We start from the raw sequence: 25459 nt of genomic DNA on the forward strand, positions 1-25459 counted from the left end.
CGTCACTGCCGAACCGGAAGCAAAACATTGACAGCACCAGCCGCAAAAGGAGAAGGCTCGGCATTAACGTTCCTGCTCTCGGCTTCTTCTCCGCATCGTGACGGAGGGAGCAGAGCCAGGTGTTCTCTGTGTCAGTCCAGGAGAGGAGGCCTGAGCCGCCTGCGCGGGTGAGGGCTCGCTCTGTCCGTCTGCCCCCTAGGAAAGGAGGGACGACCAAGACCACCCTCCCCCGAGCACTTTGGCTCAGATTGCATTGTCGCCTTGCTTGCTTTAAACTAGCTCCATGACCAGAAGTGACATCACCCGCTGCCGCTGGACCTCTTCATTTTGTGATGTGCAAGTAGCGCCTTGAGGGGGTCTTATTTGAATTGGTTTCTTCCCTATCAGTGTAGTAAAGTAATTGTACAGCATGGAATTTTTAATTATGTGAATGCTGCTTCTACAGAAAAAGTTTTGAACTCACACCGATGTTTTCCATCCAACTATGTAAATTTTCAATAGAAAAACAACAAGTTTGCTCTCTGAGAATTGCTGGGCTGGAACTGCACGTACAGAATGACCGTGCATCTGAAAAATTGCTCTTTCCTTCAAACCTTTAAAACTGTTTGCTTTGAACTATGTGTGTTCATATCATGATAAGATAAAAAGCTTTGTAAAATAACTCAAGTTTCAGATGGATGCATGCTTGAGAGAATTAGGAATGGTGGTGGAGGCAGATTTGAGCTTTATTATAATGTTCAATGTTTATGAGAAATGGCAAAGGCAAGAATAGTTTACATTTTTCACAGTAAGATTGATCAAGCACAGAAAAGGAAGACATCACTTGAGAACAGCAAGATGTAACACCTTTCAGACTCCAGAGCTCAGAATGCATGGCCTTTCCTGTGTATAGCAGTCTCTTCAGTAATTCAGTTCAAAAAGGAATACAGTTCTTGAGGAGGCGAGGGAGATGAAGACCTCTTTGATGCCAGTGTACTCCCAGTATGTTACTATATCTAGACATCCATTGATTCTGATGCTTTCAGTGCCTAAGTCCATGGTCCAGCCTTCAAGGAGCTAAAAAGCTTCTCCTGTTGAACTTGCCTTGCTATCTGTGTCCTCAACTGCATTTGCAAACAGAGAGAACATGAGAAAGGATCATGGGCAGGTCCAAGGCACCCAATTCACTAACTGCAAGTCCTTAGCTGAGATAGCAAGGATATTTATTTACTTGTAGCACATGTTCTTTGAGGACACGGGTATATATTCTCACATGAGGGCGAGATCCATGAAACCCAGTATAGACAGATTCTAAGTGCACTGTCTCTTTAAATTTTAAGGCACTACCCGTATTGCGCATTTGCCGGTGCCTTCTCGCCTGTCAGCTCACGAGTCCTGCAGTAACAATGCAACAGACAATTGATATACATTCATCACCAGTTCTGAAAGGTAAACTGAAGTAACCAACCAATCAACAAAAATTTTGTTATCTCCCTGTTAAGCTTCAATTTATGTGTACAAATCCAACTGTCTATTAGAACCGTACATTTTTCTATTTTTATCATGATCTAGTGGGAGGGACAATGATGTCATTTGCATAGATGGGTTTTGTAACATTAGCTGGGCCATATCTGTTCCCAAAGAGTACTTAAACATAATAGGAGACAGAGGAGAGCCCTGTGGGATCATGCCTCTGGTAGAATACCCTGCATTTTTACTCTCTTGGACCATGGTCTTCACAAATTTTTAAGCGAGGACCATTTTGGGTCCAAAAGGAGTGAAAGAGCCAACAAATATGGTCCTACTTGAGGCCATGACACCAATAATTCTTCTCGACATTCATTCCTACCAGAATACCTGGCCTTCATCACATATGCAGAACACAGATAAACTCTATGGGACTCATAATCAAAACTTAAACACGTCTAAAAACCCGTCCACGTTGGCATTTAGTCATCCTAAAAGACAGGTCATCCAAGTGCTGATAATTGAAACGGCTTTTGGACATATCCAGGGACTTTTTAGACCTCTGAATCCCACTGTTTGCCCAGAGCTGAAAGGGGGATTTCCGAAGGAGTGGTTAGGGCGGGATGCAGGCCTTAGTCGTCGTCCTGCAGGGATAATCGAATGTTTGACATGACTTCTTAGATGAAACTTATACCTGTCTTTACATTGTCTAACTCACAACATATAAGTGCCCAAAAGGTATCCAAAGTGACCAGATAACCTCGGCAGAGACAAAGTAAAGACCCCCAAACACTCCCCCCATGTTCACTGACCCCGTTGCATCCCCACAAAATTCAGAATAAAAATGTACATACCTGCCTCTGGAACATCAGCATCTGGCATAGGAAATCCTAGTAGAGCTGCATACAGATGTCTTAAGTAGTCTAGGGGTGGACAAGTGAACCATAGAGAGAAAGACCCAGGCCCATAAGCCATTCTAATCACTACATTCATGGTGAAAAATATGAGCCCCCCCAAAGCCCTACTGTATTGCCATAAAGGGGCTACCTGCAGCTTTAAAGGCTATTGGGGTTGTAGACAGGTGGGTATAGTGGGTTTTGGGGGGCTCACAATAACCTGTAAGGGAGTTCTGGTGAGATGTTTATGTGGCACCCTTTTTGTGAAGTTTATAGTACTGCCCTGTAAGGTGCCCCTCTGTTGCTATGACTGGTTGGCCAGTCCATCACAATGCTTGCCCCTCCCACATTCAAAAGGTCTTGTTCTGGATGTTTGGGACTTGGACAAATTTTTGGTCGAGAATGTGGTACAAAGATAGACATAGTGGCGGTCTAGACAATCAAACGCCTGGACATACAGATAGACGATTTTAGGAAAAAAAATATTTTGGGCATACTTTTTGAGAATGGACAGACATTCTGTATCGCTTGGTAGACTGGTATAGTCCTTACGAATGGGTAATATGCCTCACTGCTATCAGCAAGTTGAGGCTAAGATCAAACTTTTATTTCAGTATAGCATGCCCCTCTTGCTACTCCAGTTTTCCTCAGTCTCCGATAACAGTTGATAAGACTTTTCAGCTCCCCTCTTAGCACTGTTGGAACTTTGTGGACTCCTGGTTCCCCTTTTTGTGCCGGATAGACTTGGGCGAGTCCTGTTTGGGGATCCGTCCGACCTCGGGGGTGTTAAACCCGGCGGGTCTCGTGCTGGGTCCCTCCCCCTACCATCCTCCACCTCCCCATATGTTTGTAGTTGGCCTATGCAGGCGGCCTGGCCCCCCTGGTTGGTCAGCCCTCCAGCTTTGAGAGCCATGGAGTCTGTTCTGATTAAGTTAAAAAAAATAACAAAAAAAATCCTGAGGTGTGCTCATTTCCCTTTATAACTGCCTTTTTTTCTGTGTTTTTTCTCAACTAACCGCACTTTCTTTACAGCTAGGGCGGTTTTCAGCACAATGAGCTCTTTTAAAGGGAAAAAGTGCTCCAGGTGCAAGGTACTTGTGGCCAGCCTGTGCAAGCGTTGTGCAGGCCGGAGCAGTGGGGAAGCCTCGTTGGCAGCGGATGCTGGCGGCCAGGGCACCCCGTCACGGTTCGGCTTCAGATCATAGGGAAGGCTGGGCTTCCCCCAACGCCCACATGGGTGGTTCCTTAGCCGCTGACGGTCAGGGAGCACATGATTCCCTGACCGCCGGTTCAGCTAGGGATTCCATTTTTTTTGTCGGTCGGTGCCTCAGCGTCAGGAAGGTCCGAGGCTTTTTAGACACGACAGGCCGCAGGAGCTCCGATTTTGGCGGTTTCAGGTCCAATTTCGGCGGGTACCTCCTCATTGTTTCAGTTACCTCAGGTGACCTTCCCCCTGTTCTGGAAATACAGGGGCAAGGTATGTCAGAGTCCCCTGCTGGGGCAGGGAGTCCCTTGGGGCTGCTGGGGGTCTTTCCCCCTGAATTTATGTTAGCAGTTTGTAAAGCTTATGTGCTGGCGGCAGGATGTTCCGTGTCCACTCAGGGGGAGGGGGTACCTTCAACATCTTCCCTGGTGCAACTCCACACAGCAGTGGTTTTGCCCCCCTCTACTCCTCTCTCATCCAAACGCCCAAGGGTCTCTTGGGATGAGGATTTTTTCCCAGAGGAGCATGAGGACCTGGACCCTTGGAGAGAATTCCAGGATCCTCTTGGGGGACCGGATTCCGCCAGCAAGGGATTCGAGCACCCCCAGCCGGAGAAGATGCATCTGTGCTGCTCATTTTTCAGCAGAAAGAGCTCCACGAGTTAATCTTTCAGGTCTCTTTGGTTTTGCACTTTGAGGACCCCATGTCGGAGCCCCCGCCTATGGTAGTCCCCTGGCTTAGGAGGATTTGCTTTGCTTCCTGCTCTTTTCCTATGCATCAGGATATTCGGGACATCATGCTCATTCAATGGCAGGTGCTGGAAGCCCCTTTTCGCTTTGCGCTCCATGGCCCGCCTGTATCCCATTCCTGAAGGGGATAAGGATACTCTGAAGTTGCCTGTAGTGGATGCTGTGGTCTCGGCCATTTGTAAGCGGCATACCGTGCCTGTTGAGGGCAGTGCGGCCTTGAAGGACTCGGAGGAGCGTAAGTTGGAGTCCCTCCTTAAACAGAGTTTTGATGTGACAGCTCTGTTGGTCCAAGCAGCTGTGTGTGGCAGGCTGGTGGCTTGGGCGTGTTTTCATTGGGCCCATTATGTACTTGATGATAAACCTGAGAATTGGGACTTTGCCAAAATTGAATTGGGTGCTGCTTATCTCTCGGATGCCATTTATGATCTCTTATGAGCTTCTGCCAAGTTTCTGGCCTTAGGAGTGGCAGCACGCTGTACCTTGTGGCTTCACGCTTGGTCGGCGGATTCGGCGTCCAAAGTTAAGTTGACAAAGTTTGGTGAGGACCTGGACAAGTTGATTCAGACTCTAACTGATTCTAAAGTGCCTCGTTTGACTGAGGATAGGCCTAGGCCGCTGGCTCGAGGCGGCGCTGCTCCAGTCGAGGGGCTGCTTCTTTTCAATCTCCTGGGCTCTCAAGAGGGAGGTTCTTCCAGCGCACGCAGTCCTTTCGTGGGGACCGCCGAGGTGCGGGTAGCGCCCCCATTGGATCCCCTGCAGCCCATCCTGCACAATGACTCTTTGCCGACGCCCGTCTTGTTTCCGGTGGGCGCCCGGTTGAGAGACTTTTATCCACAGTGGGCAGACATCACATCCAATCAGTGGGTTCTGGAAGTGATCTGGGACGGCTTTGCTCTGGAGTTCGCCCGGTCCATGCCAGACCGTTTTTCTCGTTTCTCTCTCACAGGTGGCGTGGAAGCAGCAAGCCTTTCACCAGACCCTTCAAAGATTGTTGGATTTTCATGCAGTGGTTCCAGTTCCCCCGCTGGAGTGGGGCACAGGTTGGTACTCAATTTATTTTGTGGTGCCAAAGAAAGAAGGGATTTTTCGACCCATCCTGGATTTGAAGGGGATCATCAGAGCTCTTCACATGCCTTCCTTCCTCATGGAAACTCTGCGGTCTGTGATTCTGGTGGATCAACCGGAGGAGCTTTTGTCATCTCTCGTTCTGACCGAGGCCTACTTACACATTCCTATTCGGGTCTCCCATCATCGCTTCCTGCACTTTGCAATCTTGGGGCAACACTATCAGTTCTGTGCACTTCCCTTTGGTGTGGCCACGGCTCTGCGGACATTCACCAAGGTGATGGTGGTTGTTGTGGCGGCATTGCGCAAAGAGAGCATTCTTGTTCATCCTTATCTGGACGACTGGTTGTTTCGAGCCAAGTCGTTCCAAGAGAGCACTCGGGTCATGGCTCGGGTGGTGGAGTTTCTGCAGTCGCTGGGATGGGTAGTCAACCTTGCAAACATAACATAACATAACATAACTTTATTCTTCTATACCGCCATAACTGACTGATATCTAGGCAGTTTACACCAAAAAAGACTGGACAATCAGTAAATACAAGCTAATAAAAAGGTACAAAATATTTCTTATAAGTACAAATATTCTTTAAGAAATACTATATAAACTTTTATTTAGAATAACAGTTCATAATGACACAACCACACTAGGAAATGAATTTTTCAAACAATGTCGTCTTAATCAATTTCCGGTTGTCTCCATCTCAGCGCCTGGAATATCTTGGGGTCCTATTCGACACCTCCTTGGGGAAGGTCTTCCTTCCGGAGGCCCTGGTGAGCAAATTGCAATCTCAAATTCGCCTGCTTATGGCATCCCGGTGTCCTCGGGCGCAGGATTTCCTCCAAGTCTTGGAGTCAATGGCAGCCTACCTCAATGTAGTGAGGTGGTCGCGGGCACACATGCGTCCTCTTCAGTATGCTCTTCTTCGGAGGTGGTCGCCTCAGAGGCACAGTATGGATCACTCTTCTGCTTCCAGGCTTAGCTCGGGGAAGTCTTCGCTGGTGGCTTCAGACCCCCCCATCTTGTATAAGAGGCAAGTCTAGATCAGCTACAGTGGACAATGCTGCTCACGGATGCCAGTCTTCTCGGTTGGGGGGCTCAGTGTCTCGGTCACTCAGCTCAGGACACCTGGTCCACAGAGGAGGTTTCTTGGTCAATCCGTCTGGCGTTGCTAGCCTTCAAGTCCTTTCTGATGGGCAAGTCAATCGGGGTTCTGTCAGACAATGCCACAGCGGTGGCCTATGTCAATCACCAGAGGGGCACCAGGAGCACTTTAGTAGTGCAGGAGGCGACTTTGCTCATGGCCTGGGCAGAGTCGCATCTTCAAGAGATCTTAGCATCCCACATAGCTGGAGTGGAGAATATTCAGGTGGACTTCCAAAGTCGTCACTAGTAAATCCTGGAGAGTGGTGTCTAAGCCCCGTGGCCTTTCAGTTGATAGTGTAGTCTTGGGGTCAGTCCCTCATGGACCTGATGGCCACAAGTGTCAACGCCAAAATGCCCTGCTTCTTCATTCGTCGCAGAGACAGTCATGGCCAATTTCTCTGGTTCAGCCATGACCATCGGAGGGGCTGTTGTATGTGTTCCCTCCGTGGCCATTAGTGGGCAGAGTTCTTCTCCACATAATTCGCCATCTGGGCCTCGTGGTTTTGGTGGCTCTGGATTGACCTCGACTGGTGAGGCATCTGGTGGTGGATCCTCTTCCTTTGCCTCTCTTGGACGACCTTCTAACTCAGGGTCCTATTACAATGTTCGATCCGGGTCCCTTTTGTCTTACAGCTTGGCTCTTGAAAGGGGTAGCCTAGGTAAGAAGGGGTATTCAGATAAAGTGATCTCAACGCTCTTGGGGTCCCGGAGGCTTTCCACCTCTCGGGCTTATGTGAGGGTTTGGCATCTTTTTGAGGAGTGGTGTGATGTGCGTGGAGTGGTTTCTTTTTGCACTGCCCTGCAGGATGGCCTGGATAGGAGACTGGCTTGGTCTTCTCTCCGGGTTCAGCTTGTGGCCTTGTCAGCCTTTCAGGGATTCTTGAAAGGTCAGCATTTGACTGCCATTCCTGATGTGATTCGCTTCTTGCAGGCGGCCAAGTTGCTCAGGCCTTCCATACGACCCTCTATTCCATCTTGGGATCTGAATCTGGTTCTGTCTGTTCTAGTGCGCCCTCCTTTTGAACCGTTGGGCGACTGCTCATTGAAGGATCTTACTCTTAAGGCAATCTTCTTTGTGGCCATTACTTCAGCTAGATGTGTTTCTGAGCTGCAGGGTTGTCTTGAGGCCTGTTCCTTCCTTTCTGCCAAAAGTGGTTTCTCCTTTTCATGTCAATCAATCTGTAGTCCTCCTGGTGTTGGGTTGTCTGGAGGGCTCTTCTGAGTAGAGACAGCTGCGCAAGTTAGATGTCAGTCAGGTCCTTCGCTCTTATGTGCAGAGGACCCAGGATTTCAGGAAATCAGATCATCTTTGTCTTTATAGCAGGTCTTCGTAAGGGGGATGGCGCTTCTAAGGCTACTATTGCGCGTTGGATCAAGGAGACTATTTCTTTCGCTTATCTTCTGAAGAAGAAGCCTGTTCCCGACTTTCTCAAGGCTCATTCCACTAGGGGTCAGGCAGCTTCTTGGGCTGAGTCTTCTCTAGTGCCTCCAGTGGATAGTTGCAAGGCTGCGATTTGGTCTTCTCTGCATTCCTTTGTCAGACACTACCGTGTGGATGTTCACACACGTCGGGACTCGGTATTCGGTGAATGTGTTCTGGTGTCAGCCCTTTGGGGGTCCCACCCTTGATGAGTACTGCTTTGGTACATCCCATTTGTAAGGACTTTTCCAGTCTACCAAGTGATACAGAAGGAGAAATTAGGTTCTTACCTGCTAATTTTCTTTCTGTTAGCTTGTAGACTGGTATAGTACCCCACCCTGCCTGTCTTTGTGCAGTATTTGCGGGTTTTTGCTTGCGTGCAGATTTTGAATTTTTCTGCAAGTTCTAGTATTTTTCTAGGGCCAGGGAGAATTAAGAACTGCGGTGATGGCTCAGCTATCTTATCTGGTGAGCTATGGGGATGTTTTATTTCCAGGATCAAGTTCTATACATGTTCCAACAGTTGTTTAAAGATGTTTGTTGTTTTCTTACACTCCTGTTTGAAGTGTCATTTACTGGTTTTCAGTTAAGAAATTTCCTAGGTTCTGCTTGGCTATTCAGCAAACTGGAGTAGCAAGAGGGGCATGCTGTACTGATATACAAGTTTGATCTCAGTCTCAACCTGCTGGTAGCAGTGAGGCATATTATCCATTCATAAGGACTACAAGTCTACAAGCTAACAGAATGAAAATTAGCAGGTAAGAACCTAATTTCTCCTTTTCCCACTGCTGACTTTGGGTGACTAGCGCTCTATATACAAATTGGACTTAGACGTATCTTTTGATTATGGCCCTCCATGCAAATACAGGACCACAAATAATACACAAACGAAACCCTAAGATGCAAGATTCTGCATGCAGTACAACACCAGAGAAATAGAAATAAATGCATTTCTTCCTGAACAGTGCAAAATATAGACAGCAGATGTAAATTCTCAAAACTGACATGTTTCAATTACTAAATTGAAAATAAAATCATTTTTCCTACCTTTGGTGATTTTATTTTTCTAATCAACTTTTCCTAGTCTCTGGTTGAACCTCTGTGCTCTTAACTCTAAATTATGTAACTTTTTCCCTCCCCCCCTCTTACCCTCACCTTCTAGTCTGTCTAGTCTTTGTCATCTATGTTCACTCTGTGTTTTTTTTTTTTTTTCTTTTTTTAATATGCCTCTCTAAATTTTATTGTTAACCGGCCAGACATTTGTTTGATGGTCGGGATATTAAAAACTAATAAACTTGGAAACTCTGTTTCTAGGGCCGCCTTAACTGTTTGCTGTTTTTCTCTCTTCCATTATTTACCCTACATCAATTCAGTTTTTTTGCTTCCTCCTCAAATCTACTTTTCCATGTCTTCCCTTGCCATCTATCCACATGCAGTATCTCCTCCCCCTCTCTGCCCTTCCCCAAGGTACCCCATGAGCGACTACTTAGGAAGCTGCGGAACCACGAGGTGGAAGGGGACATATACAGATGGATTAAACACTGGTTGGCAGGCAGAAAACAAAGGATTGGGGTGAAGGGCCAATACTCGGACTGACGGAGGGTCACGAGCGGTGTTCTGCAGGGGTCGGTGCTCGGACCGCTGCTGTTCAATGTATTTATAAACGACCTGGAAACGGGGACAAAGTGTGAAGTTATAAAATTTGTGGATGACACAAAACTCTGCAGCAGGGTTAGAACCGCGGAGGAATGCGAAGACCTACAAAGGGACCTAAACAAACTGGAAGAGTGGGCAAATAAACGGCAAATGCGATTTAATATAGAGAAATGCAAGGTCATGCATATAGGGAAAAAGAACCCGATGTTCAGCTACAAAATGGGGGAATCGGTGCTAGGGGAAAGCAACCTTAAAATGTGCAGCAGCCTCAAAGAAAGCAAATAGAATGTTGGGTATTATTAAGAAGGGTATCACAACCAGGACGAAGGAAGTCATCATGCCGCTGTATTGGGCGATGGTGCGTCTGCACCTGGAGTACTGTGTCCAGTATTGGTCGCCGTACCTCAAGAAGGACATGGCGATGCTTGAGAGGGTTCAGAGAAGAGCAACGAAAATGATAAAAGGTATGGAAAACCTTTCATACGCAGACAGGTTAGAAAGGCTGGGGGCTCTTCTCCCTGGAAAAGCGGAGACTCAGAGGAGACATGATAGTGACTTTCAAGATAATGAAAGGCATCGAGAAGGTAGACAGGGACAGATTCTTCAGACTATTGGGGACCACAAGTACAAGGAGGCACTTGGAGAAGCTGAAAGGGGACAAGTTTAGAACCAATGCTAGGAATTTCTTTTTCACTCAGAGGGTGGTGGACACGAACGCGCTGCCGGAGGTTGTGATAGGACAGAGTACACTACGGGGTTTTAAAGAAGGATTGGATAAATTCCTGAAAGATAGGGGGATTGAGGGATACAGATAGAGGTAGAGATGGGATATAGAGAGAGTATAGATAGAGACCAAGGGGGATTTAAGGGTTCAGACAAAGATCACTGTACAGGTCATGGGCCTGATGGGCCGCCGCAGGTGCGGACTGCTGGGCGCGATGGACCTCTGGTCTGACCCAGCAGAGGCAATTTCTTATGTATACCCTCCCCTATTCCCATTTTTTCTTAAACATAATTTTTTCCCATTTCTCTTCCCTTCCCCACCCCTTACCATCCCTCTGCAGCATCTCTTCCCTCTCTATCCCCCCTTCCTCTCCATCTCAGTGCAGCATCTCTTCCCTCCCCCCTTCCTATTCATCCCTATGCAGCATCTCTTCCCTCCTCCCTTCCTCTCCATCCCAGTGGTCTGACATCTTTCTCCTCTCATTCCCACAGTCTGCCATATCCCTTACCTCCTTCCCCTTTATGGTCTGGCAGCTCTTTCCTTCTCTTTCCCCTCTCCCCAACCTTAGTCTGGAATCTCTCTCCTCCAATTCCCTGGTCTGGCTTCTCTCCCCTCCAGTAGACTATCTCTTTCGTTACCTTTCCCCTTCCTATAGTCTAGTATATCTCCCCTCTACTTCTCTTCCCTTCCATTGTCTGGCATCTCTCTCTCCTTTCCTCCCCCTCCAGTAGTTTGATCTTTATCTCCTTCCCTCACCCCTCCAGTAGTTTGACATCTCTCTCCTTCCCTTTCCTGCTTTTTGTGGTCAGGTATCTCCTTTTGTTCCTTCCCCTCTTCCTTAATGTGGTCTGGTGTTTCAGTTCTCCCCTTTCCCTCCCTCAGCAGTCTCATACTGCTTTCTTTCCTCCCCGTCCCCGTGGACCAGCATCTTTCCAGTAACCATCCCCGCAGTCACTCCCCTTGATCTAGTGCTTGCTCACCCTTCCCAGCAGTTGCTCTTCGGGCTCTGGCAGCATAAATGAAGTAAACACGCTGCTTTCAATGGCCTAGAAGCTTTCCCACTTCCACTCTTTCCTATTCCTGCATAGGCAGGAAGCAGTAGCAGAGGGAAAGCTTCCGGGTCACCGCAGGCAGCATGTTTACTTGCTGGCAGCCCAAAGAGTGAAATTAGATTAGATCCCGCAAGGGATATAGGGGAGGAAATGGTGCCCCGGACTTCAACAAGAGCTGCTTAGAAGGTCTCCATGGGCTGCGATTGGCTCACAGGCCTTGTAGTGAAGACGACTGCTCTAGGAGCTTGAAATCATTTCAAAACATTGCCCATTATACCTAATTCACCAAAAATAGCAAACACAAAACTGTCCTGCTGTTAAAACCTCTGTATACAAAATCCTGACTGTGTTCTAAGCTTGACCAAAATCCATCACAGGGTTGCCTCCCAAGGCTTTTCTGAAGCACTTATACAACCATATTTAGGACTGTAATTGCTGCTTCTTACAGGTCACCTCATGCTTTCTTGAGGCAGTTGTACCACTGCTATTTTGGGTTTTACAACTATATGGCACTGTTTTCTATGACTGTGACTCCCGCCTCAGGAGTCTGTGAATTCTGCCTTTCTTCAAACTGAACCCAGAAATGGAAAACCTGAGGTAGAAGTCAACACAAGTCCTTCTGCATGGCAGGGTTTGCTACTGTGTTCTCCTATGCTTCTCCTCGGTATAAAGCAGTGCTGTGAGCAGCACCTTCTCTGAGCCTTCAGGTCACTGCTATGTTTACAGAACTGCATTGATCCCTCAGGCTGCACAGTCCTAAAGCCCCCAGGCTGCTCTGGAGGGTACGGTACCGCTCCAGGCTACTCCTGGTCTCTATAGCACTGCCCCAGAACCCCAGGTTGTCCTGTAAAATGGTTATCACCTTATGGCCATGTCTATGGAAACAAACTCGCATGAGGACAGGGAATTATCCCAGCTGGTGTTACAGAGAAAGGAGATAGTGAGGGGCCTGGGAATTATCACAGCTGAAAGAACAGGGGAAGGAGACATGCTTATTAGAAAGCATAAACCAGAGAGAGGAATAGGTCCTAAGGATGGAGATGCAAATTCTGATGCACACTTTTGTTTCTTTGACTCTGCTTCTCATAATCCTGACAGCAAAAGGGGAGGTGGTTGAGAAGTTCACTGAAATCCCAGCATGTGGAAGATCTTTCCACCTGGGAGAGGAACCCAGGGGGCTGAATTCCAGCACTACTGCCCGCATCTGTCAGCGTCTCCGAGGTGTCCATTTTTACGCTACCCTTTATGATCAGAATGGACGCATCCCCATCTACTCCGCTTATATCCTGGAAGAATCTACCACATCCAGACCTGACATCTCCTCCAGTAACTGGTATCTGGAACCAATGGTAGGTGGTCGCTGTCCTCATGAGCTTATCCAAAATGTTCCTTGTAGAGAGAAATGAAGGGTGGGTTGTTGCAACAACCCCAGCTGTGCTGAGTCCCAGCGCTGCTGCTTCTCTCCTTCGTGCACTGACTGGCAAGGTGAGGTATGAACAAGTGTCATTTCTCTCTATGCAAGCAGACAGTGCTGTGGTATGAATAAGGTCAGACCCAGTGTCTTGGGGCACTTTTCACCATGCAAAAGGGTCTTGCTGGCTAAAATGGTTATTTTGTTGCATTTGTCATGTTAGTATTATACAAGTTCAAGGATGGATTACAAAATTCGGCAATAACAAAATCAAGAGATCAGGCCAATAAGTTCAGGAATTAAAGTGGATGGGTAGATAGGTTCAATGTTTGATAAATTAGTCCATAATAAATTCAGGTTACTCTAATAGAGAAGATTTTAGCAATTTCCTGAATCTGAGATAAGAAAGGCAGATAATTGCATAAGTTTGCAAGTTGATATATAGAAAATGACATGGACAAAGTTTGTCCCTGTCCCGTCCTCTCAGACTCTGTCCTCATTTGCACAAGCCTGAAACACTTAATTGTTTTATTTTTAAATATTTTTAATAAAGTATATAAAGGGACAACATTCTGTACAGCTGTTTATAAATCACAAATAGAGCTTTCAGTTTTGATCTGGTTTTGGTACATCCTTTCCAAAGATTCAGTTGCCTATGTTTTTACATTATCTGGGAAGGTAATTGGATTGTCGTTCAGACATGGGTGTAGAAGAGAACCTAAATTATGAACAGGAAAATAAGTATTAAATATTGGAAATGTTCCAGCAACGATGGATGAATCTTTTGCATTAACAGTAAGATTCTTGAGCAGCTGGGCACATGATGGAAGGACGTTGCAGATGATAAGAGTCTGATCAGCAGACAAGACTCTTGTTGCCACATCAACAGCAGATGAGACACAAGTGATGTCATTTAACAATAGTTAATTGAAATCCAAAAGCAGCTTCGGGTTTTTTAATCATTGATTTCAATTGCCAGTTGTCTAAGATGTGTTGCGTTTTTACATATTGATACTAGCCTCAAGTTTTTAGAGAATGACATGAAGCCAAAGTTTGTCCCTGTCCCCAGAGGCTCTTTCCATGTCCTGTGGACTCTGTCCCCTTTTCTGCTCTGGTTAATTGCAAGTACCTATCCCTGTGTCATTCTCAATAAATATGCTGAACACATGATAAGAACAGTAAGAGTCACTAAAATGCAACTATTTACCCCTCATCATACAGTGACAGCTCTCTTCACCTTTGTTTCTGCAGCATGATTCTGTAGGAACTATACCCACGGTCTCGTATGCTGTCTTATAAATTCCCACAAATACTGGAATCATGATGCAATATTTAAGGATTCAATGCTTAGCATCACAGGCTTTGCACTGTGGCATAATCTTCCCTCCTACTTATGTATGAGGTCTTCTCACCAACTCTTTAAAATATTCCTCAAGATTTATCTTTTTCACATTATATTTGAGGTATAACTCTGGGCTGAAGCAGACACTGGTGTGTTGGGCTTACAAGTATGATAGCAGAGTGGCAATTTTCTCTCCTTTTTGAGATACCTATAATTATTGTTTGTATTTCAAACTGCCTAGTTGTGTTTTTCAAGAGATGTTATATCAAATACATCTGAACCTGCTATAAGCCAGTTTAGATTAGGCTATTCCAGGAAAGTCAGCTCTGGCACTGAATCCACTGAGGAGCAAAATTATTAATGTGGGCTACCATTAAGATATATTATTTTACCACTAACTTGTGCAATTTTGGCACAGGTCCCATTTTATATAATTAGACCTAGTTACAAAAATGGGGGTGTGGGAGCATGGCTCGCCACTGGCTGTAGGACTGTGCAAATTTGGCAGACTTGTACAAGTTGCAGGTAAGTAGAGTCCCAGTCAGTACTCTTCATGGAGCTGGCTCCTAGCCAGGCCCAAACACTCTGGCAACTAATGCCACCTCAGGTCCCATCTGGACACACATCAAAATTAATACAATTTAGGAATGCTCTGCAAGGTTCTCTCTTACCTTGGCAGTCTTCTGTTCTTATATCTTTAATCTCTGGATGATGACTTGACTGCTTACAGTTTTCTACCCCAGGGAAACACCAGTTGCTACTGCTTTAGAGACTTCTTCATGCAGGGCATTTAACCTCCTCCCTGTCCTTTTGACTCAGCAGGTTATGGATTGAACTATCTTAGTGAGGAAGGGAACCTTTGGAAACCTAGCCTAGAGAATGACACGGGGACCATTTACCACGGTAAACCGTGGTCACCGCAGTAAATCCACAGGAATGGAAACATTTGCAACTGGTTTACCGCAGGAATGGGGACATTTGCAACTGGTTTACCGCAGGAATGGGGACAAGACAGCAGTCAGGGAGGCTAAATTCCTCATGGAGGAGTCTCTAGCAAAGAACATCCAGAAGGGAGATAAATCCTTCTTCAGGTATATCGGTGATAGAAAAAAAAACTCGGGCGGGATTGTACGTCTTAGGAAACCAGACGGAGACTATGTGGAAAAGGATTCGGAAAAAGCCCAACTATTAAATGAATACTTCTGCTCAGTCTTCACCCGAGAAGCGCCAGGGCTCGGCCCTCAGCTACAGACAAGGGTTGGCTCAGTTGACCCGTTTAGTAACTTTGAGTTTACGCCCAGCAGTGTTTACGGTGAGCTGTCAAAGCTCAAGGTTAACAAAGCAATGGGGCCGGACAACTTGCACCCCAGGGTGCTTAGGGAGCTGAGTGATGTCTTGGCGGAGCCACTGTCCGCGCTCTTCAACCTCTCCCTTAGTACAGGCAGCGTCCCGTTGGACTGGAGGACGGCTAACGTCATTCCACTCCACAAGAAAGGCTCCAAGATGGAGACAGCAAACTACAGACCAGTGAGTCTAACATCGATAGTGAGCAAACTAATGGAAACTCTAATCAAACAACAATTAGATAAGATCCTGGATGAGGAGAATCTACGGGATCCCCGACAACATGGATTTACTAAGGGGAGATCCTGCCAATCCAACCTGATCAGCTTCTTTGACTGGGTGACGGGGAAGCTGGATATTGGGGAGTCCCTGGACATTGTGTACCTGGACTTTAGCAAAGCATTCGATAGTGTACCGCACCGCAGGTTACTGAGCAAGATGAGTTCTATAGGATTAGGTAACACATTGACGAAATGGGTTGGGAGCTGGCTTGGAGGTAGGCTCCAAAGGGTGGTGGTGAACGGCACCCCCTCCGAAATGACGGAGGTGATTAGTGGAGTACCACAGGACTCAGTCTTGGGCCCAATCCTATTCAACATCTTTATAAGAGACTTGGCAGAAGGGCTTCGAGGTAAAATAACATTATTCGCTGATGACGCCAAACTGAGTAATGTAGTGGGCAAATGCACAACAGACGAAGATTCAGTGCCCGACAACATGATGCACGACCTATTCCTACTGGAGCGATGGTCTAGGACATGGCAACTCAACTTCAATGCCAAAAAATGCAAAGTTATGCACCTGGGCAGCCAGAATCCATGCAAGTCTTATACCCTTAATGGCGAGATCCTAGCAAAAACGGGAGCAGAACGAGACTTGGGGGTAATCGTCAGAGAGGACATGAAGTCTGCCAATCAAGTGGAGCAGGCTTCGTCCAAGGCAAGACAAATCATGGGCTGCATACGAAGGGGTTTCGTCAGTCGTAAGGCGGAAGTCATTATGCCATTGTATAGATCCATGGTGAGGCCCCACCTGGAATACTGTGTGCAATTCTGGAGGCCGCATTATCGCAAGGATGTGCTGAGACTGGAGTCAGTGCAAAGAATGGCCACCCGGATGGTCTCGGGACTCAAGGATCTACCATACGAAAAACGGCTTGACAAATTACAGCTATACTCGCTCGAGGAGCGCAGAGAGAGGGGGGACATGATCGAGACGTTCAAGTATCTTACGGGCCGCATCGAGGCGGAGGAAGATATCTTCTTTTTTAAGGGTCCCACGACAACAAGAGGGCATCCGTTGAAAATCAGGGGCGGGAAACTACGAGGTGACACCAGGAAATTCTTTTTCACTGAAAGAGTGGTTGATCGCTGGAATAGTCTTCCACTACAGGTGATTGAGGCCAGCAGCGTGCCTGATTTTAAGGCAAAATGGGATCGGCACATGGGATCTATTCACAGGGCAAAGATGGAGACAGCAAACTACAGACCAGTGAGTCTAACCCTCGGCCACAAGAGGGCACCCACTCAAACTCAGGGTGCGGAAAATTTCATGGCGACACCAGAAAGTATTTCTTCACAGAGAGAGTGGTTGATCATTGGAACAAGCTTCCAGTGCAGGTGATCGAGGCAGACAGTAAGCCAGACTTTAAGAATAAATGGGATACCCATGTGGGATCCCTACGAGGGTCAAGATAAGAAAATTGGGTCATTAGGGCATAGACAGGGGGTGGGTAAGCAGAGTGGGCAGACTTGATGGGCTGTAGCCCTTTTCTGCTGTCATCTTCTATGTTTCTATGACTACTTCCCCTCTGGGAGGCGGTCTCAAGTATGCATCCAATGCAGAGAATTGAAGAGCCTGAAGAGACAAGTCAGACTCCTGGAGGGCAGAATATTGGAACTGGAGGCACTTCAAGCAGTGGAGGAGGGAGACAGAGATGCAGAGGACGTCCAGACAGAGGAAGCAGAGAACAAGACAGAAGACACCATCGAGGAAGAAGTCCGAGAGCTGGAGAAGTTCATAGAGGAGGCATACAGGGAGGCCGTGGAAAATCACCAGCAACAGTAGAACTGCCGAAAGACACCTACAGAGAGTATGGATCACCCAACAGACAACCACCAGGAAGAAATGGGTGATACAGTAGCAAGAACGAAGGATACGGACCTGCGGCAGGAGAGATGGACATACACTAGGGACACGGACCTGAGGCTGGAGAATCAGGAGAAGATAGAGAGGACAGCAATCGTCGGTGACTCCATCATCAGACAAGTTGACAGCCACATAGCGGGAGGAAGACTTGATCGGCTGGTGACCTGCCTACCGGGAGCCAAGGTAGAAGACATAGTGAGCCGCATCGACAGGATCCTTAACAGTGTGGAAGAAGAAGATACAGTGGTGGTGATCCATGTGGGGGTGAACAACGTGAGCAATAGGAACTACAACAGGGAAGTATTGAAGGACCAGTTCCGGATGCTAGGAAGGAAGCTGAAGACCAGAACGCAGAGGATAGCATTCTCGGAGATTCTGCCGGTACCCAGGGCAGATGAGAAGAGGCAGATGGAGCTGCAAGCAGTCAACGCGTGGATGCGGCGCTGGTGTGAGGAAGAAGGATTCTACTTCGTGCACAACTGGACAACGTTCTGGGGGAAGAGCAAGCTCTACAGGAAGAATGGACTCCACCTCAGCAGAGACGGGACGAGGCTACTTGCAAGCATCATCAAAAGAGAAGTGCACAAGTTTTTAAACTAGGAAGAAGTGGAAAGCCGACAGTCGACAGAGAGAGAGTCAATGGTTCGGGAACCGGTATACCCAGAGGAAGATAGAGGGAGAGAATCACCGGATTACAGGCAAGAAAAATCGAAAAGGACACAAGAGGGAAGGAAATGCAAGAAAGGAAAAAGCTGCAAACTCAAGTGTATGTACACAAACGCAAGGAGCCTTACAAATAAGATGGGTGAATTAGAAGCCATAGCACAAAAAGATAACGTTGACTTCATAGGCATCATGGAAACATGGTGGACTGAGGAAAACATCTGGGACACTGTGCTACCGGAATACAAACTATACCGCAGAGACAGAGTGGCTCAAAAAGGTGGGGGCATTGCCATATTCGTCAAAGAGGAAATTGAATCTGCTGGAGAGAACACGCCACAACTGACGGATAAGTTAGAGTCTCTATGGGTCAAAATTCCAGGAACAAATGGCCTGGAAATGAAGATCGGCATCTACTATCGACCCCCAGGGCAGTCCAAAGAAATTGATGGAGAAATGACAGACGAGATTAAACGCAACTGCAAGGAAGATAACACAGTTATCATGGGTGACTTCAACTATCTGGGAATAGACTGGAACCTAGGCACCTCCGGCTGCATTAGAGAGACCAAGTTTTTGGATGATGTAGGCGATTGCTTCCTGGAACAACTTGTCAAGGAAAATACTAGAGGAAATGCAATTCTGGACTTAATTCTAAATGGCCTGCGAGGACCAGCACAAGATGTAGAAGTAGAAGGGACGCTGGGAAGCAGCGATCACAATATGATCCGCTTTGATCTGGACGTAAGGGAGAAACATCGGTCCAAAACGACAGCCATGACACTGACCTTCCAAAAAGGGAATTATGAAGGGATGAGACTCATGTTAGGGAAGAAGATTAAGAAGAGGAAAAGCACTGTAAAAACACTAGAGCAAGCTTGGTCCCTTTTTAAGGACACAGTCACTGAGGCGCAAAATCTATATATACCGCATATCAACAAGGGATCCAAGAGGAAAAAGATCAAAGAACTGGCATGGCGCACTGTAGAGGTGAAGGAAGCGATCAGAGACAAGAAAACTTCATTTAAGGAATGGAAAAGGTAAAAAACGGATGAAAACTGGAACAAGCACAAACAACATCAACGCAGGTGCCATAAGGCGGTAAAAGGGGCCAAAAGAAACTACGAGGAAAAAATAGCCAAGGAGGCGAAGAACTTCAAGCCGTTCTTTCAATATATTAAGGGGAAACGACCCGCAAAGGAAGTGGTGGGACCGTTGGATGACCATGGAATAAAGGGAGTGCTAAAGGAGGACAAAGCAATCGCTGACAAACAACACATTTTTTGCATCTGTATTTACCGAAGAAGATGTACACTGCATACCGGAACCCATCAGGCTATATGCTGAAAACGAAAACGGAAAGCTGACAGGATTGACGGTCAGTCTAGAGGAGGTATGTAGGCAGATTGATAGGCTTAAGAGCGATAAATCCCCGGGACTGGATGGCATCCACCCGAGGGTCATCAAGGAACTGAAAGGGACCATAGCTGAACTGCTTCAACTAATAGCCAATCTGTCGATCAAATCGGGAAAGATTCTGGAAGACTGGAAGGTGGCAAATGTTACACCGATCTTCAAGAAAGGTTCGAGGGGAGATCCGGGGAACTACAGACCGGTGAGTCTGACCTCGGTACCGGGAAAGATGGTAAAGTCACTGATAAAGGACAGCATCATTGATCACCTTGACGGACATGGATTGATGAGGACCAGTCAGCACAGTTTTAGCAAAGGCAGATCGTGTTTGACGAACTTGCTGCACTTCTTTGAGGGAGTAAACAAACAGATAGACAAAGGCGATCCGGTCGACATTGTATATCTGGATTTTCAGAAGGCGTTCGACGAGGTTCCGCATGAACGACTACTTCGGAAAATTGCAAGCCATGGAATTGAGGGTGAAATACTCAGGTGGATTAAAAACTGGCTGGAGCATAGGAAACAGAGAGTGGGGGTAAATGGACAATACTCGGACTGGAAGAGCGTCACCAGTGGGGTGCCGCAGGGCTCGGTGCTTGGATCCGTGCTCTTTAACATCTTTATAAATGATCTGGACATAGGTACGATGAGCGAGGTGATTAAATTTGCGGATGATATGAAGTTATTCAGAGTAGTAAAGATGCAGGGGGATTGCGAAGATTTGCAATGTGATATAATCAAGCTCGAGGAATGGGCATCGACATGGCAGATGAGGTTCAACGTGGATAAGTGTAAAGTGATGCATGTTGGTAACAAAAATCTCATGCACGAATACAGGATATCCGGGATGGTACTTGGAGAGACCTCCCAGGAAAGGGACTTGGGAGTTCTGATCGACAAGTCGATGATGGCGTCCACACAATGTGTGGTGGCAGCAAAAAGGGCAAACAGAATGCTAGGAATGATAAAGAAGGGGATCACGAACAAATCAGAGAAGGTTATCATGCCGCTGTACCGGGCCATGGTACGCACTCACCTGGAGTACTGTGTCCAGCGCTGGTCGCCGTACATGAAGAAGGACATGGTACTACTTGAAAGGGTCCAGAGAAGAGCGACTAAGATGGTTAAGGGGCTGGAGAAGCTGCCGTACAGCGAAAGATTAGAGAAACTAGGCCTCTTCTCCCTCGAACAGAGGAGATTGAGAGGGGACATGATTGAAACATTCAAGGTACTGAAGGGGATAGACTTAGTAGATAAAGACAGGTTGTTCACCCTCTCCAAGGTAGGGAGAACAAGAGGGCACTCTCTAAAGTTGAAAGGGGATAGATTCTGTACAAATGTAAGGAAGTTCTTCTTCACCCAGAGAGTGGTAGAAAGCTGGAACGCTCTTCCAGAGGCTGTTATAGGGGAAAACACCCTCCAAGGATTCAAGACAAAGTTAGACAAGTTTCTGCTGAACAAGAACGTGCGTTGGTAGGGCTAATCTCAGTTAGGGTGCTGGTCTTAGACCAGAGGGCCGCTGCGTGAGCGGACTGCTGGGCATGATGGACCACTGGTCTGATTCAGCAATGGCAATTCTTATGTTCTTAAGGGGGAAGAAGACATCAATTGGGGCTTAAATTAAGGAGGAAGACATCAATTGGGGCTTAAGGGGGAAGAAGACATCAATTGGGTATTAAAATAACCATTAAGATGGGTTATTTTAATACTAACTTGTGCGGTTTTAAGACTTAGCACTTCTTTTCTAAAGCTGTGGTAGTGATTTCCAGCACAGCAATTGTGATGAAGCCCATAGGAACCAAATAGACTTTGTCACATTTGCTGCAAGGGAATCACTATTGCAGCCTTGTAAAAGGACCCTAAGTTAATAATAACAGATTAATAGTAACCTCCCCCCCCCCCCCCCCCCCGTGATAACCTCTCTCCTGTGATACCAGTGTCAGGGGCATCAGTGGGTTTCCTTTGTGTTTTTTGTCACATTGTGACTGTCTAAAACATAGGAAGTTTGGAAGTTGATAATCTCTTTCTGTCTTTCCTTCACACTGTTACTCTCCAGCTTTTTTGAAGGCTGCAGATACCAAGTGAAAAGTCATTACAGGGATCATGTAAATGTTTTGACACACATGAGGGATTTTCTTTAAATATTGCATGTGGGTGAGTCTGGGGTAGAGTAGACCACGAGAGGCTGAGTTTCAAGGTTTGTGCATATTGAATAAAATACATTTGTACCTGCACATTGTTAGGACAGGTGTACATTTGTGTGTTATTGGACTTTGATCTGAGATTGTAGAGGTGCTTAGGATGCCTTTATAAAACAGGCACCTGGTGAACTTTTCACATAACAACAACAATACACTCCAGATTTGCCAAAATTCCTACTGTAGAAAAAACACAAAAAGGCAACCTAGTCACATCAAGGTTTGTGTGGGGGACGCTCAAGACGCCAAAATTGGCTCACAACTAACAAACCAAAATGGGGTGAATATAATATAGGGTGCTCTCAGTGTGAACCCTCAGTGATAGGAGCACAGCTCCGACACTTCACTTCTGGGTCAAGGCGGTAAGCCTCCACCCACACACCATCATTGAGCACCCTGAGTGTGCTGAAATTAAAGGGACCTGAGTCCACTAAATCAAACAAATCAAACAATCAAAGTGAGTAAATTAAACTCAACACAAACAACCTGAGCGACCCCCAAACAAACCCTGCCAGCCAGACCCCCCGACTCACACAACAAAATCAAAAATCACCATGCAAAAATCAAATGAATACAATACTTATCTGAAACTATCTCACAAACTGATAAACGCAAAAAACCACGCCAGGAGAAGAGGTTCATGTTCCGTCGGGGGTCAGGTTCCTGAAGAAGGGCTCCTCCCGAAACCAGCGCGGTCGAACCTCTTCTCCTGGCGCGGTTTTTTGCGTTTATCAGTTTGTGAGATAGTTTCAGATAAGTATTGTGTTCATTTGATTTTTGCATGGTGATTTTTGATTTTGTTGTGTGAGTCGGGGGGTCTGGTTGGCAGGGTTTGTTTGGGGGTCACTCAGGTTGTTTGTGTTGAGTTTAATTTACTCACTTTGATTGTTTGATTTGTTTGATTTAGTGGACTCAGGTCCCTTTAATTTCAGCACACTCAGGGTGCTCAATGATGGTGTGTGGGTGGAGGCTTACCGCCTTGACCCAGAAGTGAAGTGTCGGAGCTGTGCTCCTATCACTGAGGGTTCACACTGAGAGCACCCTATATTATATTCACCCCATTTTGGTTTGTTAGTTGCGAGCCAATTTTGGCGTCTTGAGCGTCCCCCACACAAACTTTGATGCGAACTTTTCACATAGGCAGCCTGTTAAAGGATCAGGCTCACAAGGTCATGTCTCAGTTGAGGTTACCACCACACACAGAACTCTCAGCTGTCCTATACGGGAGGCCTGTAAGAACATAAGAATAGCTATATTTTTTCTAAATATTTGACTGTTTAATGAATCATCTTATTTCATATAACATGTTTACTTTTATAACTTTTTGTAACCCGCTTTGAACTTCTGGTTATGCGGTCAATAAGCACAATGTTATGTTATGTATCCACTATGTTATCTGCTCTTACCACAACCTCTCTGGTAATGCGTTCCAAAGCTTTCTCTGACATGTTCTTTTATCAATTCATGAATTTCCCATTGCAAGTAAAGATTTTCTTTTCAGCTTGCAGGAATAGAGAAACCGGACATGCAACAGGCTTCTACCAGTCTGGTCCAGAACAATCTAGAGCAGTTTGAGGAGAGTCAGGCAGTGAATAATGACTATAGGAACTCGGGCTTTTCTCGTGGGCACCTAAACCCGAGCCAGCACCATAGCAGTGAAGCCCAGATTGCCACCTTCACCTTCACCAACATGGCACCTCAAGAGTCCACCCTGAACAGCGGATCATGGAATCAGTATGAAAGCTTTCTACGCAGCAGCATCCTCCCGTCGTGCTCCGAGGCTTATGTGGTAACTGGGATCATCCCTTCAGGGACTACACCAGAAGAGGGTGTTTGGATTCGTGGTCGAGTCAATGTCCCAAGCTTCTTCTGGAGTGCTTTCTCCTGTCAATTGAAGAATGGGGAATGGCATATGGAAGCCAGGCTCGGGCGCAATGCCAGACCCTATGATGTGCAAACAAAAACAGTGTCAGAGTTGGAAGAAATGTTAGCAGCAAAATTTGGTGAAAATGTCACTATCTTCCCTGGTGAGAACTCTTCTAAGTAGTAGAACCTTCCAAATTATCTGTATCTCCAGCGCATACACTCATAATTCTTCATTACCCCTTACTTTTCAAATAAACATAAATTGTACGTCCTTCTTCTTCCCAGCATACAAATACCCTTATTCTTTCTTTAAAATCTCAATTACGATAGCATAGAAGCAGCCAATATCTCCTCATTGAAATTTAAACTCTCAAGTGCCCATCGTCTTAAACTCAAGTGCCATCTCATAAAAACATAAGAATATCCTTACAGGGTCAGACCAATGGTCCATCTAGCCCAGTAGCCTGTCCTCATGGTGGCCAATCCAGGTCACTAGTACCTGGCCAAAACCCAAAGAGTAGCAACATTCCATGCTACTGATCCAGGGCAAGCAGTGGCTTCTCCCATGTCTTTCTCAATAACAGACTATGGACTTTTCCTCCATATAAACAAGATGGCAGATAAAGGCCAAATGGCCCATCTAGTCTGCCCATCTGCAGTAACTAAACTTTTCTTTAAACCATCTACACCAGTGGTTCCCAAACCCTGTCCTGGGGGACCCCCAGCCAGTTGGGTTTTCAAGATATCCCTAATGAATATGCATGAGAGAGATTTGCATACCTGTCACTTCCATTATAGGACAGGGTTTGGGAACCACTGATCTACGCTATCCGCTATTACCACAACCTCTGGAACTTAACTATTCTCTGAGTGAAAAAATATTTCCTCCTTTGGGTTTTCAAAGTATTTCCCTGTAACTTCATCAAGTCTTTGTAATTTTTGACTGAGTGAAAAATTGATCCACTTGTACCTGTTCTACTCCGCTCAGGATTTTGTAGACTTCAATCCTATCTCCCCTCAGCTGCCTCTTTTCCAAGCTGAAGAGCCCTAACCTTTTTAGCCTTTCCTCATATCCCCTTTATCATCTTGTTTGCTCTATTTATTTATTTATTCAATTTTCTATATTGTTCTCCCAGGAGAGCTCAGAACAGTTTACATGAGTTTATTCAGGTGGGTTCACAATCTAGCTAATGTACCTGGGGCAATGGGTGGATTAAGTGACTTTCCCAGGGTAGTGTGGGTTTGAATCCACAACCACTGCGCAATACATTCCCCGGACCAGAATTGAACGCAATACTCTAGGTGAGGTCGCACCATGGAGTGATACAGGGGCATTATGACATTCTTAGTCTTGTTAACCATCCCTTTTTTAAAATAATTCCATGCATCCTGTTTGCTTTTTTGGCTGCCACTACACATTGGGCAGAAGGTTTCATTGTATTGTCTACAATGACACCCAGATCCTTTTCTTGGGCGCTAACCCCCAAGGTTGACCCTAGAATCCAGTAAATGTAATTCAGATTATTCTTCTCACTTTGCATTTGTCCACATTAAATTTCATCTGCCACTTGGATGCCCTGTCTTCCAATTTCCTAAGGTCTGCCTGCAATTTTTCACAATCCACATGCATTTTAACAACCTTACTCATCATTCCAGTTTCCAGATCATTTATAAATAAGTTAAATAACACCTGTCCTGGTACAGATCCCTGTGGCACT

At 46.2% G+C, this 25459-nt stretch overlaps 2 protein-coding genes and 1 long non-coding RNA gene across 3 annotated transcripts in view; 2 read left to right on the plus strand and 1 right to left on the minus strand.

The window, feature by feature from the left end:
* The first annotated feature begins 395 nt into the window (after positions 1–395).
* Positions 396–24225, plus strand: LOC117357271 (endonuclease domain-containing 1 protein-like). The gene is made up of 3 exons (XM_033937644.1): positions 396–1428; positions 12455–12705; positions 23377–24225. Exons 1-3 carry the CDS (start codon positions 1386–1388, stop codon positions 23920–23922), a joined length of 840 nt encoding a protein of 279 aa, XP_033793535.1. The 5' UTR covers positions 396–1385; the 3' UTR covers positions 23923–24225.
* LOC117357288 overlaps positions 23538–25459 on the minus strand; it is a 101895-nt gene continuing 99973 nt past the window's right edge. The window contains exon 4 of the long non-coding RNA XR_004538780.1: positions 23538–23819. This is a non-coding gene — a long non-coding RNA (uncharacterized LOC117357288). The remainder of the gene's footprint in view (positions 23820–25459) is intronic.
* Positions 23881–25459, plus strand: part of ARHGEF39 (Rho guanine nucleotide exchange factor 39) — a 127451-nt gene continuing 125872 nt past the window's right edge. The window contains exon 1 of the mRNA XM_033937598.1: positions 23881–23902. The gene's annotated coding sequence lies outside the window, so the exon portion shown is untranslated. The remainder of the gene's footprint in view (positions 23903–25459) is intronic.

The sequence above is a fragment of the Geotrypetes seraphini genome, chromosome 1, assembly GCF_902459505.1.
Source record: "Geotrypetes seraphini chromosome 1, aGeoSer1.1, whole genome shotgun sequence".
NCBI classification, from domain to species: Eukaryota; Metazoa; Chordata; class Amphibia; order Gymnophiona; family Dermophiidae; genus Geotrypetes; species Geotrypetes seraphini.

Coding starts and splice junctions, on each gene's coding strand:
- LOC117357271 (XM_033937644.1), top strand. CDS start 1,386: ATGCAACAGACAATTGATATACATTCATCACCAGTTCTGAAAG. Junction 1,429..12,454: donor TTCATCACCAGTTCTGAAAG/GTAAACTGAAGT, acceptor TAATCCTGACAG/CAAAAGGGGAGGTGGTTGAG. Junction 12,706..23,376: donor ACTGGTATCTGGAACCAATG/GTAGGTGGTCGC, acceptor TTTTCTTTTCAG/CTTGCAGGAATAGAGAAACC.